The sequence below is a fragment of the Magnolia sinica genome, chromosome 14 (assembly GCF_029962835.1).
Source record: "Magnolia sinica isolate HGM2019 chromosome 14, MsV1, whole genome shotgun sequence".
NCBI classification, from domain to species: Eukaryota; Viridiplantae; Streptophyta; class Magnoliopsida; order Magnoliales; family Magnoliaceae; genus Magnolia; species Magnolia sinica.
In genome coordinates this window covers 60,154,837-60,174,971 of record NC_080586.1, presented here as the reverse complement: position 1 = coordinate 60,174,971, position 20,135 = coordinate 60,154,837, and the positions used below count along the sequence as shown (strand labels likewise).

At 37.5% G+C, this 20,135-nt stretch overlaps 1 protein-coding gene across 1 annotated transcript in view; it reads right to left on the bottom strand.

Moving 5' to 3' along the window:
- Positions 1-20,135, bottom strand: part of LOC131225872 (thioredoxin reductase NTRC) — a 122,526-nt gene that overhangs the window by 29,675 nt on the left and 72,716 nt on the right. Inside the window, exons 6-8 of the mRNA XM_058221473.1 lie at positions 4,411-4,518; positions 889-975; positions 418-522 (exon numbers count right to left, since the gene is read on the bottom strand). Coding sequence (XP_058077456.1) covers positions 418-522; positions 889-975; positions 4,411-4,518 — 300 coding nt within the window. The remainder of the gene's footprint in view (positions 1-417; positions 523-888; positions 976-4,410; positions 4,519-20,135) is intronic.

The window sequence follows — 20,135 nt, the reverse complement described above, 5'->3', positions numbered from 1 at the left end:
GCAATTAGTGAGTGGGTATGTCTCGCCCCTTTCTGCCATCTTGTGTATCGTTGTAGTTCCTTCACCTATGAGTGTTGGGTGGTTATATCATTTATCTCATTACTAATGGACCAGAAACAGAACTAAAGGAGATGCTTTATTTGCTTTTTCTTTTTCTTTGCCATGCCTAGGATATCAACAATCAATTATAACCACCTTCAGTTCAAAAAAGAGAACATTCCAAAATTAAGAGGAAATATCCAAAGAAAAAATTGTTAATAATGATGCATCTCGAGCCATGAAGTGGTTCTAGTGTTGCACATTGAAATTATACTTCAAAGAAATTTCATGTGAATGGGTAAAATAAGTATGTTTTATGAACAAATATTCTTATACAAAAAATACTATTGAAGTAATTGTGTGCTAGACATACAATACCTTGCTTAAAATGGGCTTCAAAGTCCTACATGGACCACATGTTGGTGATGTATATAGAACACAAATCAGCCTTGGACTTTCATGGTACAATTTTCGTAGCGCATACTGCAAAAACAAGTTCAAATTGGATCTAAAGAGAAGAAAAAGCATATACTAGAGGATTTTTTTAAAATTTTTTTTTTTACTTTTTAATTTTATTTTTTTAAATTTTTTACACGCACACACACCCCACACACTCACGCTAGTGGAATTTCACCACCTATGGATACTCGAACCCTTGACTAGGTGTTGAAACTCCTGAGAGTCTACCGCCCGAGCAAGAGTAAGGATCCCGCATATACTAGAGGATACACACACTAGAACTGATGAGAATGTCATAGAGTTGCCTAGAAATTCATTGAAAGTAATCTCAATAAGAAATGAAGAACCCATTCATTGAAGTAATTTCAATAAGAAATGTCATAGAGTTACCTGACCCTTGTGCTTGGTAAGGCTGATGTCAAAACCCATCTGTACATCCCTGTCTGAGAGGTCCTTCCTGACTTCTTCAGTTTGAGGCTGTTACCAAAATGCACTCGTACAAAAATAGGATGTCAAACAAAAGCATGCAGAAAACAACACACACATGCAAACATACAGAAAGAGACATAAAAAGGTAGAAGCATGATATGATTAGAGTAGATATGCACACAAATTAAGATTTAGGAGATGAGCATATGGATGTGGAAATTTGTGTAGAAAAGCTTGACTTAGTCCTATCTTCATGTTCCAAAACAATATACGTGGATGCGGTCGAGCACAACATGATAGTGGAATGGGACTCCATACCCCAACAATTAGGTGCCGCTCCAATTTTCCATTTCACAATTAAAGAAATAGAAATAACGTGTTACAAGTGGTATAACTTAAAATATAAAGTAAAACATACCAGAAAAAGAATAAGAAAAAAGCATTGATCAATGTCTATTTGCATATGCCTCAACATATGCATGATGTAGATATTTCTAGACCGTGGGCCCTCTCTCTGGACTGTGGGCCTTCACAATCTACACCATGGGTCATATCTTATTTTTCTTTCTTTTGTTTTTCCTTTTTGTCCCTTGGTTCCAAGAGTTTTTTATATAATTTCGGACATCACTTCATATAAATAAGAAGGGGGTTGGACATCCAACCCTAGTTAAGAGTTTTTTTTTTTTTTCTCTCCCAAAGTCTTTTTCCTCTCTGACATAGCATGAGAACAAAAAGCTCACAGGGTTTTCTCCTCATCTCTTGAACTCCCTCTCTCTTTTCTTCTTCTTCTCACCTTTTCTTTCTTCTCCTCAGATTTTTCTCTTGGTTTGAGAGTCATTGCAGCCAAATCAGCAATGGAAAATGATTAATGCAGAGTAATCTTACAGCGGTTTCTTATTTTCTTTTTTTAGGGTTGCTGGTAATTCAGTTTTGATCAGGTTTTTGGAGCATTTTCTTCCAGTTTTTCCCAATTTACAACAATCTTTTTGTGGCCAGCAATCAAGCATTTGAGATTTGTTTTTCTCTTTTAGAGCGTGTTTGGATGGTGGACTTCCACGGTAATGTAGTGTAAAACTCACATCATTACTCCTTGTAGCCGATTGGATAAACAAAGCTGTCAAATCAAAGTAATCCATCCAAATGCCCTCCTACTTGGATGGGTGGAGGTGCATTGACATGGCAGATTTCCGTGGCCCCCAGCATGATGTATGTGTTATCTCCACACCGTCCATTCATCTTGCGAGATCATTTTATGGAAAGAGAAAAAATCAGCCACGTCCAAAACAGAAATTGACCACACCACAGAAGTAGTCGGAATAGAACGTCTGCCATTAAAAACTTCTTGTGGCCCACAGAAGTGTTAGATGAAGCTGATATTTGGGGTAATGCCTAAAATGATATTGAAAAATGGATGAACAGTGTTGATATAACACATATTAGGCACGTTATATCCACATGCATATAATCATGTGAGTACATAACATGCATATCAAAAAATTAAAGCTATGAGAGTGGTATTGGTATTAAATACGGCTTTACTTCGGATTACTGTGGCAGTGATAATCATTACCCATTTACAGTGGACCACGCCACATTATGGTGGAACTCCACCATCCAAACACGCCCTTAATATTATCAAGATTTGTCGGTATCTAGTAAATTTAACCATAAGATCCCTTTCTCCTCTTTGGTAGTTTGATTTGGAGCTACAAGGATTGGTGCCATTTTTTGTCTATTTTCAAACTGCTGCAAGCTATAATTGATTAGTAAATTTATTATTGATTAGTGTGAAATCTTGATATTTAGTACACTTTTAATTGTTTGAGATTAAATCTAGCTTCATCATCAACATCTGAGACAGTTGATCCTATCACCTCCAAGATGGAGAGGTTGATTGTTCATTTTGAGAATATTGGGTTGTAGATTACAACTCATAAACTTGAGTCCAGCAATAATCTTCAATGGTCAAAAGTTGTTGAAATATTTGTTAGAAAACAAAAGTTGGCATATATAGATGGCAATATATCGGAATCTCCTATGCTAGCCTGGATTGATGACGTTTTGGACTACGAGCCCACCAGTTCAACAGTACAACCTTAAAAGCCCTATACACAAACCGTGAGGCCTACTTGGATGGCTTGAACAGATTGTACAGTTCAAACATCCTATATCTGTGGTATATAAGAAAGTATGGTGGTATTTGAACTCTTTATTCAGTTTTTAATTTGATTTCAGTTTTTATTTGAAATATGAAGGATGTCTTGGATTATTTTACAAAAACTTATCCGGCCAATAGTTGAAGGATCTTCTAGAGGCTTCTTTCTAGAAGCTCTCAATGAACATTAAGGCGTACAACATTATTTTAACTGAAAAAACTCATGGGCCTGTCTGGGTGGCACCAAAACACCGTTTTTTCTCCCTTTTATCCCACCAGAGTGACTGACCTGCCAGCACATGCTACAGCACATCTGATTAACAGTTTGGATCAGCCACGTGTGTTGATTTGGCACGCAAATAAATACCTTCTCCAAACTCATTATGTAGAAAATAGCACCAACTTTTTTTATTATTTTAAAACAGTCAGCTCATTTCAAATAGACGATGAAGAAAAATGAAATTTTGGTCTCCCAAACAGGCACATAAGCTCTCTAACAAAACAAGGATGAAAAATCATAAAATGCGGCAGTCCAGATACAATACGTTTTTGCATTCACATCTTTGCACCAATGGGCAACTTAGCCACACTATAAAATAAAAAATGTACAACATGCAAACATGTCATAACTGAATATCATGAAGTTTGAATGTGGTGATGCTTGCTGTCGTAATTACACAACAAGCCAAACAAAATAATACAATGTGATTCACCCCTTACATTTCAAGTAGTTTGACAAAGAAAGTATGTGTTTGGCGCTAATCATATACTAGTATCAGAATGATAAACAACATTTTTCCCCTTCTGATCAACGTTGTGTTTTTATTTATTTATTTATTTATTTTCAATCAATTCTCAAATAAAACCAAACCACTTGTGCCCCCAAGAACCAACTTATGCCGTAACAGAGTTTGAGAAGTGTAACACCTAGTAAAGCTAGTACATCTCACATATATTTCATAAAGGAGAAAAGAAGCTACAAACTATTAACCCATCTAACTATCACCATGAAGCTGAAAGAAGTAATGATATATGGTACAGAATTTCAACACAATAGAGGTATAAATTTTCAAGGTAATGTATCCTGACATGCAACAGGGGAAAAAGTTTTTGAACCATGAACCATCTAAGCAACACCATTCATTCAAGCAAAGAAGCAAACATATACAGTATATAATTTTGGTGTTATCCAAGTATGTGTGTGTGTGTGTAAACATATTTAATTTCAAGGTAACCCATCATAACATGCAAGTAACATGACATGAAAAAACAAAAGCATACTAATAATAGATGGCCTTGGATATATAATAAAAAATTTTAAAAAAAACCTGGTGAAATTCAATAAGAAGATTATTGCTCGTGAGATATCTCTCAACAGATAAAGCAGCTACACATCCCGATCCAGCCGCAGTTATGGCTTGCCTCCATTCATGATCCTATCCACACACACACACACAAAAAAAAAAAAAAAAATCTATAATAAGAAAATGGTCTAATAAAATACCAATAATTACTCTTACAACAAATTACAACTGAGTGCAAGTGATAAAAAAATAAATTGTGGAATGATACAGTCACTAATGCAGGCATAAGCTAAGAGTTATTTCAGCATTTCTATGCACTGATTCATGTCTAATGGTAAATATGAATTAGAGAAGAAAAAAAAAGTTAAACATTGTGAAAGCATGAGAAATAGGAGAATCAAAATAAATAAAGAAAGAAGAGAAAGGAAGAAGAGGGAGAAGAGAAGAGTGGAACGGCTGTGTTGGAATTGCCTCCACACGTCCCATCTCTCTAGTTTTATTAGGGCTTTCACTAAATATGTGGAAATTACAAGAATACCCCCTTAAGTAATGTAAGAAGAGACTTATCCTATGGGCCTAAACACTACCCAACACTACCCAAACATGTACAATAAAGCCCAATTGCACAATAAAGCCCAATCGCCCAAAGAGACCAACCATAAGACCATTTAACACACTTAAAAGTTCACCTCAAGCTAGAGCATAGATATCATACATGTCAGCTTGGATATAAGCTTTTCGAACTAAAACTTTCCAAGTGCTTTGATGAATAAATTTGCAACCTAATCATGGGATGAAATATACGGAATGTAAATTTCCTTCGAAGAGATCTTATACTAAACGAAGTCACAACCGACCCATATATGCTTTGTTCTCTCATGGAATACTAGATTGTTGGCAATTTGTACAACAGCTTGACTGTCATAGTGTAAAGGCATTGGAACATGGACTACAAACCCCAATTCTTTAATAAGTCATTTAAACTAGACAAATTAACAAGTTGTGAATGCCTTTGATCTATATTTCACCTCAACACTTGACCTGGCAACCACATTGTACTTAACTTACTTTTCTAGGTAACCATATTACCACCAAAGAAGGTGCAATAACCTGTAGCCGGCAAATTGTCATATGTCAACCCTGCATAATCTACATTTGAAAAACTAGCTACTATAAGATAACTATGAGATCCATACAAGATACATTTCCTAGGTGCACGCTTAAAGTGCCTAAGGATTCTCATAACTGCAGCGAAATGTGGGAATATGGAACTTTGAATAAACTGACTAACCACGCTAAGAGAAGAGGCAATGACTGGTATTTGTGGTCAAATAAATGAGCTTATTGACGAGTCTTCTATAATGCCGGGATCAGCCAACAACTCTCCTTCTTTGGGCTCAAGTTTGATAAGAGGGTCCATCAGTGTCTCTACAGGTTTGGCACCTAGCAGACATGTCTCTTCCAATAAGTCCCAATCATATTTCCTTTGACATAGATTTATTCCATTTCTAGATCTCACCACTTCAATGCCTAGAAAATATCGAATAAAAACAAGGTCTTTGGTTTAAAACTTGATTGAAGATACAACCAATGTTCGCAATATCAATACTATCGGCTAATATTATCATTATCGCTGTCCAGCGACACGAAACCCACACGAAACCACTCAGAAGTTCAAAAAAAGAGAAAAAATGATCGTATCATGCACTATATCATAGGATATCGCCCCATTATGATCTATATCGTGGATATCGTTGATATTATCACTCATTGTTGGATCTGTGAGGTTCGTAATTACCAAAAAAACAAAAAAGAAAAAAAAAAGAAAAAAAAAAAGAGAAAAACTAAGAGGAAAAACTAGAGGGAGGATTTTAGTACTAGTTGACTCAGATTGCATGATCGGAGGTCGAATTTGATGGGCCACTCCATCAACAACGGTAATTTTGATTTCCCTCTTTATTTTTTCTTTGAATCCAACGGAGATTTCACATCGCAATAGAGATTTCGCATTGCAACGAAGATTTCGGTGACGGGATTTCTGCAACCGAGATTTCGGCGAGAAATCAGGCGTATTGAGGAGAAGATTTGAGATTTTTAGGGTTCAGAATCTCCGGAACCCTTTTCCCTCTTTCGAAATGAGGCTTCCTCCACTGAAATCCCTTTAGAAATCTAATTGCGTACGGAGTTACTCGTACGCTTTATCGTACTGATAAAACTCCGTGAGGCCCACAGTGAATGTATGTGGTTTATCCACGCCGTCTAACCATTTTACAGCTCATTTAAGGGGTTGATCCCAAAATTGAAGCATATCCAAAGCTCAAGTGGACCATACCATATGAAATAGTGGGAATAATGATTTCATCCGTTGAAACCTTTCTAGGCCCCATAGTGATGTTTAATTGTCATCCAAGCTGTTCATTAGATCACAGAAATAGGGATGAAGCGAAAACATAAATATAAGCTTGATCTAAAACTTTTGTGGCCCTCAGGAATTTTTCAATGGTACATGTTCAATTCACACTATTTACCGTGGGTCCGTGGGGCGGTCCATTCGAGCTTTAGATATGCTTCAATTTTTGGATCAAGCCGTAAAATTATCTGTTAAAACGGATTGAAGGAGTGGATAAAATATATAAATCATGGTGGACCCCACAGTGTTTACTAAGTACATAGAATAACATGCAGCCGTGCACCCTGGTGGATTGGTGCTACGTGAGAAACAACTTATCGGGTGTTACGCTTACTGTAGGGACCACGTTGATGATATGTTGTAGATCCACTCCATCCATTCGTTTTTATAGCCCATTTTATGATGTCATCCCAAAAATCAAACACATTACAATATGAGGTGGACCACACCACATCAAACAGTGATTAATGAACACTACCATTAAATGATATGGATCTGCTTAATTTTTCTAGTGTGGTCCACCTAAGATTTCAATCTGCTTAATTTTTGGAATAATATTCTTAAATTATATGAAAAAAATAAATGGACAACCTGGATAATATATATATATATATAGCAAGGTGGACCCCACAGGACTGGCTGTTGTACCACATAGGTTGTGTGGTGCAAAGACGAGTGTTGATGCTCCGAGTTGTACGAATGGTTCAAATGAGATCAAAGTTACATGGGCAACAATGATGTATCTATTATATCCACCCCGTTCATCGATTTGGTGAGATCATTTTAGATCATGAGCCCAAAAATAAGTCATATCCAAAGTTCAAGTGGACCACACCACAAATAGTTGTGGGAACAATGATTCTCACTATTAAAATGTTTGTAGGGCCCACCATAACATTTATTTTCCATCCAATTTGTTCATAAGGTCACACATACCTAGATGAAGAGGAAAAACAAATATCATATTGATCCAAAACTTTCGTGACCCCAAAATGGTTTCAATGGTAGACGTTCAATCCTCCACTACGTTTTGTAGTGTGGTCCACTTGATAATTGGATCTGACTTATTTTTCGGCTCAAGCGTTACGACTAGCTTGCCAAATGGACGGGCAGTTTGGATATAAAATATACCTCATGATGGGACCACATAACTTGTTAACTTCAACACACCTGGGTTGTGTGTGGTACACTAGCCGATCCGCTTCCGCCGATTTCCTAGGAAAGCCTTTGGCAGGAAATTCCTGCGCCAGAAACCTAGGTGGGGCCCACCATAATGTTTGTGAGAAATCTACCTCGTCCATCCTTTTTGTGAGCTCATTTAGGACTTGGGACCAAAAGTGAGCAAGTTCAAGGATTCGCGTGGGCCGCGCTAAAGGAAAAGGTGGGTAGGGAAATTCCTACCGTTAAACCTCCCTGGGTCAACAGTGATGTTTAAATGCCATTCATACCGTTTATAACGTCATTCCTACTGAGATGAACTGAGAAGCCAAATATTACCTGATTCAAAACTTCTGTGGCCCCACGAGTATTTCAATTGTGTATGTTTAATCTTCATGTTTTCGGCCCACTTGAGTATTTGATCCCGCTCATTTTTTGTACCATGTCCTAAACTGAGCTCACAAAACAAATGGGTAGGATGGATTTCTCACAAACATCATGGTGGGCCCCACCTAGGTTTCTAGTGAATGAAACGATCTAGACCACAACGTCCCTATCATTTATATGTATATTTATCCATTTTTATTTTTTTTGCTTTTCAATGAATTGGTTGTGTTTTCATATGTGTGTTAGATACATTTATAAATGTCATGCATTCAATTTACATAGTTGCATTAGTTCAGGTAAACATCAAATAACTTAGGACCTTATACAAAGAAAATTTCTTATGTGCACCTTTTTTTTAGATGTTATGATTTAAAAGCATGTATTAAGGTCCTTTTTAACAATCCATGAAGTTTCATTGAAAAATTCAACCATTTTCCCAATGTTTCCCTATGTTTCCCAAAAAGTGCGATAAATTATGCGATACAAACGATATATCCCGTGCGATAACCGATATGTATCTGTATCCCAAGGGTGCGATACATATCGCGATACCGATATTTCAAACACTGGATACAACATTAGCTTCTCAATACCCTACAAGTCATCAGATGTCATTATGATGCCATCCACATACACAACAAGTACAATGTAGCCAGATGTGGTATGCTTCGAGAAAACTAAATGATCCACTTTACTCCTCTTTAATCTATACAACACCAACATATTGCTGAACTTCTCAAACCAGGCTCCCGGCGACTTCTTCAAACCGTATATAGACTTCTTTAATTTGCACACTATAGAGGACTCCTCCTAAGTAGTGCTTTCAATATCTTGCGACATCACTGATATATCGGTTATCCCAGCTGCGTGATACGAAACCCATCTTAATATCCATTTTTCATGATATCATGCAATATATCCACTCCCCCTTGATAAATTCTGACTGTATTGTGCGATATATTGATACCGAGTGCAATTTCAAATGGGATAAAAGGAGACCAACGCTATTTTGTATGGAAAATCCTAAAAAATTCACTTTTTTTTTTTTTTTGCAAAAAATAAAAATAAATAATAAAAACACTTATGCCTAGTACATTATAAGTTGAGTTTGACTAGTCTACTCTAGTTTGTTGGAAGAAAATCTTCAAAAATTTTCCAAGATAGCGATTGAAAGCTTTCTTTAGGGCCGCATTCTAAACTGTGCATATTTTTTTAGTTCGGATTCTTTATTTTTCATTTTTATATTTTGTAAATAGTGTCAAATAGTAAGAAATTCATGATTCTTCATGTTTTGCACAAAAAATTATGGATTTGAAGCGTTGATTTCGAGATTTTGGGAAGATAGGCCAAGTTGTGAAAAATTGGGGAAAATAAATTTTTTTCCAAATTTTCCCAAATTAGTTGCAATCTTAGCGTCCATACACGTAATGAAACATGTATATAACCTGATCTACACATTCTTGGCAATTTGAAAATTCTTTAGGAAAAAAAATGTAATTTTTAATTGAAAATTGTTAAAAACTAACTATTTTGAAAAATCCACAGGTATATTTCTAGTTTTCTACTTCTTACATTTATAAATTTTATAAATTTTAAATTTTATAAATACAGCTACATTAGTTCAGTTAGAGAACGCATAGATTAGGACCCCATACAAAAGAAACCTATTATGTGCACTTGTTTTTTGTAACTTTCTGATTTCTAAGTGTGTTAGTGTCTTTTTTTTTTTTTTTTAACAATCCTTGAAGTTACGTTGAAAAATTCAACCAATTTCCTAATGTTTCCCCATGTTTATCAACACTGATAAATTATGCGATACAACCGATATATCCCGTGCGATAACCAATATGTATCCATATCCCAAGGGTGCGATACATTATGCGATAATGATATAGAAAACATTGCTCCTAAGCAACATACCTAGGAGGTTGTTTCATACAAAACACTTCACATAATTCTCCATGCAAAAACACATTCTTTACATCAAGCTAAAAAAGCGGCCAATCACAATTTGCAACTATTGATATAACAGCTTGAACCAAATTAAGCTTGGCCACCAGCACAAAAGTATCTAGATAATCTACTCCATTGACTTGAGTGTACTCCTTAGAAACTAACTTAGCTTTGTAATGGTCAATGATACATTAGGTAGATTTTTATAGTGTAAACGTACCTATTCTTAATTGGTGTCTTACCCAATGGCAGATCAGTTAGTTTTCATGTATTATTGAAATAAAAGGCATTCAACTCCTCATCTATAGCCCTTTTCCATTTTTCATCCAACAATACATCTTGACCTAACTTAGGGATAGAGACATCAAACAATGCAAAGCAAATAAAATTAGAGATTGGATGAGGGACACAAGAACATTTACCTTGACGAATAGCAATAGGTGGATTATTAACGACCTCTGTAGACTATATTAAAACATAAATAAATAAATAAATAAATAAGAAAAGAAAAAAGTGAGAATCTCTGATGGTGTGGATCGAGAGGGAATAGTCTCCAATACTTAGCCTCCTCTCCTTATGAGATCTGCGTGAAATCCTTCTGAGATAGTGGCTCCTCAACAACAAAATCTAGAGTAAAAACATTAGGTAAAGGAACTTCCACAAGCGTGGCTTCAGCAACACATTCGGTTTTAACATAGAACGAAACATGTTCAAAGAAGATGACATCAACTATTACAAAGTTCTTTTTAAGGGAAGGACAATAGCTTCGATAACCTTTTTCAGGGTGAAAGTATCCTTAAAAAATGTATTTAACAGAGCAAGGTGCAAGTTTATCCTAGCAAGACCCAAGAGAAGAATAAAACAAGTACAACCAAACACTTTGGAAGAAATAAAAATTACTAGTCGATCAGGAAATAATAATGAGAACAGTGTTTTATTATCTAAAACTAACAAGGCACCTTGTTATCAAATGACACACAGAAAGAACTGCATCACCCTAGAAAGACTAGAACCAACGTTTGAATTATCTCTGATATTATTGAAATATCTTAGATATTATCTTTATCTCCATCTCAGCGATACCGATAACATTGGTAGTGATACCGATAACACTGGTAGCATCAGAAATTCCAAGTATTAGCAATCCATTGCTAAGTATCGCCAACGTATCAATATCGCTAATGTAATAGCCAATATTTTCAACTATGTAAATTTTAGGTGTCGCTTGTATTGCCAATGCATCAATATCACCAATATTTTCGACTATGTAAATTCTAGGTAATGCTTGTATCATAAGTGTATCGACGATATTTCAATAATATCGCCAACGTATTGATATCATCAAAATTTTATTTATTAGAAAAAAAATTATTTCAATTTTTTTTCATGGACACATGGTTGTATGTAGTATTCAATTTGTCATTGATAATATTGATAATATCTCGATATTATCGATATTGCAACATGCGTGATATTGAGACCACAATCTTTCATTTCCTTTCTAATTGTTAATGATTTATTAGTGAAATATCATGTGTTGTTGTTATTTTGCAATATCGATGGATGTTTAGATGGAAGCTTGGATAGTTAAATAGGCTAGATGGGATGGTTGGACTGATTTCTTACAATAGCACATGATTTTAAGGCCCCATTAAATGGAAACTTGTTATGTATGCATTCTTTTTGTAATTTTTTTTTTTATTTCTAACTATGCAAATTGTACATTTTAACATCTCCTGAAGTTTCGCTAAAAATTCCACCATTTTCCCCATGTTTCCCCGCATTTCCCGTTATCACTGATATTATCGGCGATATCGATATTGTTTTCGTATCCCTGGCCAGCGAAACTTGCAGCGATATAGATACTTCGAACACTGACTGGAACATTCATTTCTAATAATAAAATACGGGTAACCTCAATAAGATGTCTATTCTTACGCTCAACCACCAAATTTTGTTGAGGTGTATAAGAACGAGAGGTCTGATGAATAATACCATAGCTCCGTATATGTTTGAAAATCCCAAGAAATAAACTGCAAAGCATTATCAGATCTAAACATGCACAAATTTGCACCAAACTGAGTTTTTATTTCACTGTGGAACTTCTGAACTACATAAGAGACTTGTGACATATGTTTTGTGAGATTTTTCCTTTTTTTGTTTTTAAATGTCATTTTTCATGAGATATAACCATGTTATGCTAGAAAAATCATCAATAAAGATAACAAAGTACTTAAAACCTAACAAATTAGGGACTCGAGTTGGTCCCGTGCATCACAACTAACTAATTTAAATGGAACATTACTCCTTGTATCGACCCTAAATAGAAAATGAGTTATATAATGTTTACTCAGCTAATACATTTCACACTCTAAATTCGACACCTTCGAAAAGGAATGAGAGTCTGTAGTTTCTAATAAGATGGATAACCCAAAGGACGATGCCACAAGAAGCACTGTAGCAACACCTATTGATTCCCTCTCCAAATAATACTAATGATTCCTCTCATAACCTCCACCAATCATCATGTCCATCTTGAGGTCCTTAAAAACAAAGAAGGAAAGGAGACTGAACAATTTAGAGATTTTGTACGTCTACTTAAAAATACAAGACTAAAAATAAATTTTGGGGCATACAAGATAGAAGATAAGGACATAGACGTGTTAGGTTGAGCACTACCAAGTCCAACAACAGTGGATGAGGTGACATCAACCAAAGTAAGAGACATATTTGATGAAATGGGATCAAAAGAATTGTCATTATTAGAGATATGATCTAATGCCCCAGAATCGACAATCGAAGGATGAGATTACTACAGGCACGCATTACCTAACTAAGCCAAAGTAGCTGTAAAGGTAGAAGGAACATTGTTGGATGTAGAGCAACTAGAAGAGAGGAACTATGCATATTCTTCCCATGATAGTGTAATACTAGCCTGATCACCACCGACATTCGACGAAGTAGAAATTAGGGGATCTATCATCAGCAAAAACATCATCAATCACAAGAGCTTGATTAGTGCTTGGAGCATTTCCATGGAGATCCTACCAAAAAATCCACATTTTAAACCATCAGGCCACAGTGAGTGCATATGCAATCTACTCTACCATCATGACCACCTCTACCTCCCTATGACAACCTACTACCTCTATTACCATGCTACATTCCACAACCTGTCCGGCCACCGCGGCATCCATGCAAACCAGTGTAACCAAATGAACTGGCCAATGCAACTTTATTAGAAGCATTAACATGAACATTATCAGAGTCATTTGCAAGACAGGATCTCTAAAGCCCAGCATAAACTTCCACAACTGAAGGGATTGATATGCCATCCAAAATTTTATCTTTAGTCGATTGATATTCTTTTGGCAAACCAGACAACAGTTTCACCACTTACATATCTTCTAACTACTTCATAAGAGTAACATATGAAGTAATAGGTTGACATATTGAGAGCTCTTCGTGCATGCTAGTCAGTTTGGAAAAATACTCACCAAGGGACTTATCCCCCTTTTAGAACGAGAAAATCCCCCCATACAACTAATAAACCAAGAGATATTATATTATAAGGACTACGTCTTTTTCATGATATCCCAACATCTTTCATAATATTCAAGAACACTATATTGGAACTCACTTAGGGTTCCATGTTATTCCACAACCAAGATCGAATTTGGGCATCATCATGCATCCACTATCTAAAATTTATGATCGGATTCCTTTGGCTTTAGATTCTGTGACAAGGTCATCCTTTACTTAGGCTAAGAGACACTTACATAGATTCAGCCTGAAGAAGATAATTCTGTCCATTAAGTTTCAAAAATGTTATCGACATATTAAACAATGATCCAGACACTTTTCCTAATGATAAGGGACCAATAACCACACCTTTTGGCTCCATAGTTAGTAGAGAATGGTTTGATGATCATAATGTGAGAAAAAGAGGAGAAGATTGAGAGAGGAGGAGAGTTTGGGAAAGATGTTGTGTTAGGCTCGATTGCCCTAACACACAAAATTTTATTATAATAGAGCATATAGTACACCGCAGGAGAAGAGGAAAGTGTGCACATGCACTTACACCAAAAGAGCCACTAACCACATGCACAATACACTAGCATTCTCTTTACTCTCCCTCAAGTTGGAGCATAGATGTTGATTATGTCCAACTTGTCACGAACACGATGAAGAGCATCTCGACTCAAGGACTTTGTAAGAACATTAGCAAGTTGATCCCCAGATCGAACAAAAGGAGTGACGATTTCCTTAGAAACTACTTTCTCCCAAATAAAGTGGCAGTCGACCTCACTATGCTTGGTTCGCTCGTGGAAAACCGGGTTACGAGCAATATGGATAGCCGCTTGGTTGTCACAGTGAAGAGGAGCAGGATCAGAAGGAGGATAGCCAAATTCTTCAAGAAGGTTGCGAAGCCACACGCGCTCACACGTCACGTGAATCATAGCACGATATTCTGCTTCAGCCGAGAACCGAGCAACAACCGGTTGCTTTTTGCTCTTCCATGTTATAAGATTGCCACCTATGAAGGTACAGAAGCCGGATGTAGAGCGGCAATCATAAGTACTATCTGCACAATCAGCATCGGAATAGCCAGAAAAATGAATATGACCATGCAACTAAAAGCAGAGGCTAAGACCCGGGGCTGATTTTAGATACCGAAGTATGCGGTAGACAGCCGTGAGATGGGAAGTACGGGGAGCTTGCATAAATTGGCTAACAACGCCCACCGCAAATGAGAGATCTAGGCGAGTAATAGTCAGGTAAATAAGTCAGCCTACAAGTCGTCGATACATCCTGGATCAGTGAGGAGAGCACCATTATCTGGTCGAAGAAGCTTCTGTGAAGTAACCATGGGAGTGGTAACGAGCTTACACCCTAACATGTCGGTCTCCATAAGAAGATCGAGCGCATATTTTCATTGTGACAATACTAATCTGGATAATGGGCGACCAACTTCAATTCTGAAGAAGTAGCGAAGAGGACCAAGATCCTTGATCTCAAACTTTGTCTTCAAAAATTCTTTGACCTCCCTCATTCCAACAGAATTACTACCGGACAGAACAATATCATCCACATAGACAATGAAAACCATGATGCCCTTCGATCAACAACATATAAAGAGAGAATGATCAACATCACTACGAATAAAGCCGAATTCGAAGAGAGCTTGACTTAATTTTTCAAACCATGCACGTGGGGATTGTTTGAGTCCATAAAAAGCATTTTTCAACCGACATATAAGCGCAGGGTTGTGAGAAGCAACAAAGCCAGCAGGTTGATGCATGTAAACTTCCTCTGCAAGGTCCCCATGGAGAAATGCATTCTTAACATCAAGTTGAAACAAGGGTCATGATAAATTAACGGCCAAGGAGATCACAATGCGAATCAAATTAAGCTTAGCCACTGGAGAGAATGTCTCGAAGTAATCCACAGCATGAGTCTCTGTGTAACCCTTAGCAACAAAACGGGCTTTATAGTGATCAATGGAGCTGTCTGGAAGAAACTTGATCGTATAAACCCATCGACATCCAACAGGTTTATGACCTAAAGGAAGTGGCACAAGTCCCAAGTATGATTCTTCTCAAGAGCAGACATTTCTTCTATCATCGTCTTCGTCCAATCAAGACTTTAAAAAGCATGTGAGGGAGACCGAGGAATAGACTGTGATAAAAGGGAAGCTGCAAACGACTGAAAATACAGTGAAAGATGATCATATGGGGTGTTGAGTAGAAGATCGTGACGTAACCCTTTGCGCAAGGCAATGGGGAGATCTAAACTCGAGGTAGGAGAGTCACCTGAGCCAACATCTAAAGTGAGCGGAAGGGTGGATGGCTAAGCGTGTGAAGATTCATCTCGACGATGATACACCAGCAAAGGCTTAGGCTCACCAAAATCACCAATAGGATACTGAATGGAGGGGAGAGGAGTTTCCTCATGATCACTAGTGGAAAGAAGAAGAGGATAAGAGTCATACTCCCCCTGACTCGCAAAAGGATCACAGAGGGATTGGCCTGGAGTTGAGAAAAAAGAAATATCCTCAAAGAAGGTTACATCGGCAGAGACATATTTCTTGTGAGTCAATGGGTCAAAACATTTATACCCTTTCTAACTTCGAGTACACCCTAGAAAGACACATTTAATTGCCGTGGGGCTAAGTTTATCATTACTTCCATCCAAAATTTGAACAAAGCATGTGCAACCATAAACTTTAGGTGGTAGAGAAAATGGATTATCATGGGGATACAATATAGTAAATGAAGATTTGTAAGACAAGATACGTGAGGATATACGATTAATAAGAAAAGTAGCAGTTAGAAGAGTATTACCCCAAAAATGTTTAGATAGATGCATACCAAGCAAAAGGGTGTGAGCAACTTTAAGAACATGACAATTCTTTCGTTTTGCAATACCATTTTATTGAGGTGTGTGAACACACAACGTCCTAGACAAAATACCATGTTCCTGCAAGAAGGATGGAAAGGTAGTAGACATGTATTCCCCCCATTATCAGAATGGAGGGTTTTGATGGAACATTGAAATTGAGTGCACACTTCATGATAAAACACTTTAAACGCATCAAACACTTCACTTTTAGATTTCAAAAGATAAATCCAAGTCTTGCATGAATAATCATTAATAAAGGTAACAAAATATCTAAATCCAAAAGTGGAGGTAACCGAAGCTGGTCCCTAGACATCCGAGTGAACCAGAACAAAAGGATGAGATTTCCTCCCAGAAGATCTAGGAGGAAACGTAGCACGATAATGTTTAAACAATTTACAAATATCACAACATAACGGTTTAGTGACAGATAAGGAGGGAAACAAAATTCTCAATCTATCTATTGATGGGTGGCCTAAGCAACAATGTCACTGAGTCATGGACTCTCAATCCAGAGAAAGGGTACTAGAAGCGGTAGCAGGTGTATCATCAAAAAGATAAATGCCTCCTCGCTCATGCCCCCCACTAATCACTCTCTTCGTCTGTAGGTCCTGAAACAAACAATAAGAAGGGAAGAATGTAATGGAACAATTTAATGATTTAGTAAGAGAGCTAACAGACGGTAAGTTTAATGGAAAACGAGGCACATGCAAGACTGAGTACAGAGAGAAGGAAGAAGAAAGAGGGATGGAACCAATCCCAGAGATGGGGGGTTTGGGTTCCATCTGCGACTGTGACATATTGAGTGTGGGGAGAAGGAGAATAGGAGGAAAAAGAATTAAGACTTACCAATCATATAGGAGGAAGCTTGAGTCTATGACCAAGGAGGTATGAGAGGATGATGCAAGAAGAGCAGTACCTGACTGGGCCGAAGCTGCGTGAGATGGCTCAGGAATATCACGAATGTGAAGCCGCATAAGGGCATCCTATGTGTCAAAGGAAATATCAATCTACACAGCAGATTTACAGCTTTACAGATTTACAGATTTACAGATTTACAGCAGATTTACAGCTAATAGCAGATTTACAACTAATATCTACAGCTTTGACTGATATGACAGTTATACAGATTTATTCCTTCCTTAATTAGGATATATTAGCTGTACAGTATATTTAGATAGATGTATATATGGTAGGGGCTGAAGATCAGCTTGTATTTCTTCCTTAAATAGCTTGTAATCTACCTATATAATGGGCAATTGTCAATGAAGAAAAGCAGACTTTTTCAAAAGGACTCTAAACTGTCATGGTATCAGAGCTATAGCTCTAAATTTCCATTTGTCTCGTGCTCTCAAGTTTCTTAGTCTCGGTTATTCTTGTTCTAGTTCTGTTGACCTCATGTCTTCCGATAAGTCTGATGTTTCTTTGATTCGTTTCAATGGCAAAAACTACTCTGCCTGGGCATTTCATTTCAGGATTTTCGTCAAAGGTAAGGAGCTGTGGGGACATGTTGATGGCAGTAACCTAGCTCCTGACAAAGACAAAGACAAAGACCGACACGCCAAGTGGGAAGTCAAGGACGCACAAGTTATGGCATGAATTTTGGGATCCGTTGAACCCAACATCATCTTGAACCTTCGATCTTCTCAGACTGCAGCTCAGATGTGGACATACCTGAAGAAGGTCTACAGTCAACAAAACACTGCTCGTCGTTTCCAGCTTGAACATGAATTGGCCACTCTCCAACAGGATAGTCTTTCTATCTCTGATTTTTACTCTAGATTCACTAATCTTTGGGCTGAATACACTGATATAGTTTATGCTGACTTACCATCCGAAGGTCTTAGTTCTGTTCAATCTGTCCATGAAACTACTCAGAGGGATCAATTTCTAATGAAACTAAGGTCTGAATTTGAAGGCACCAGATCCAATCTTATGAACCGAGAATCTATCCCCTCCTTGGATACATGCCTAAATGATCTTCTTCGCGAGGAACAGCGCCTTCTCACTCAAACCACCATGGAACAACGACGATCTACATCTGTTCCTATAGCCTATGCAGCACAAGGCAGGCCACGAAGCAGGGATATGAGCACTGTTCAGTGCTTCTGTTGCAAGGGATTTGGTCATTATGCTGCAAACTGTCCCCGGAAATTCTGCAACTATTGTAAAAAGGATGGCCATATCATCAAGGAATGCCCAACTCGACCCCCAATCTTACCCTCCTTCCTTTTGAATTGGCTCTTCTAGTGCGGGTAGTTTGGTGAATACAACACAAAGTGCTCTTGCTCCTGCTCCCGTTTCAGTCCAACCCGTGACCCCTGACATGATTCAACAAATGATCATTTCTGCATTTTCAGCTTTAGGACTCTCAGGTAAACCCTTCACTACATCATCTCCTTGGTACTTTGATTCCGGGGCTTCCCATCATATGACAAACAATGCTGCTTCTCTTACCAATGTAAACAAATATTTTGGAAATCTCAAAATTCATACTGCTGATGGCAATCATTTACCTATCACGGCCACTGGTGATGTTTCCTCCTCTCACTGATGTCTTCGTATCTCCCGGTCTTACCACCAATCTTGTGTCTGTCAGTCAGTTAGTTGATAATGATTGTAAAGTAGAGTTTTCTAAATCTGGTTGTGTTGTGCAGGATCAACAGTCAGGGCGGATGATCGCGAGGGGGCCTAAAGTGGGACGTCTTTTTCCACTTCAATTTCCTTTGTCTTCTTTTTCTTTGCCTTTTGTCGCTTGTAATTCTGCTCATGTTGATTACTGAGCGTGGCATAAACGTCTCGGACATCCAAACTCTAATGTACTTCATGCTTTATTGAAATCTAGTTTTCTTGGGAATAATGAAACACCATCTCTTAGTGTTGTTGAGTTTGATTGCAATTCTTGCAGACTTGGCAAAAGTAAAACTCTACCCTTTCCTTTTCACACACCGCATGTTGTCAAACCTTTCGATCTGATACATAGTGATGTGTGGGGTATGGCACCAGTCACTTCGCATGCTAATTACAAATACTTTGTCACTTTTATTGACGACTATAGTCGTTTCACATGGATTTATTTCCTTCATTCCAAAGACGAAGTATTTTCTGTTTTTAAGATTTTTCATGCATATATTCAGACACAATTTTCGGCCCATGTCAAAATCCTTCGTTCTGACAATGGGGGTGAGTATATGTCTCATTTGTTTCAGGACTTCCTACAGAATCATGGCATCATCTCTCAACGGTCTTGCCCTTCGACACCTCAACAAAATGGAGTGGCTGAAAGGAAGAACCGTCACCTTCTTGATGTGGTTCGCACTCTTCTGTTAGAATCTTCCACGCCCTCTCGATTTTGGTGTGAAGCACTTTCCACTGCTGTCCATCTCATTAACAGATTGCCTTCTCCCACATTGAACCATGACTCACCTTTCACCAGGTTATT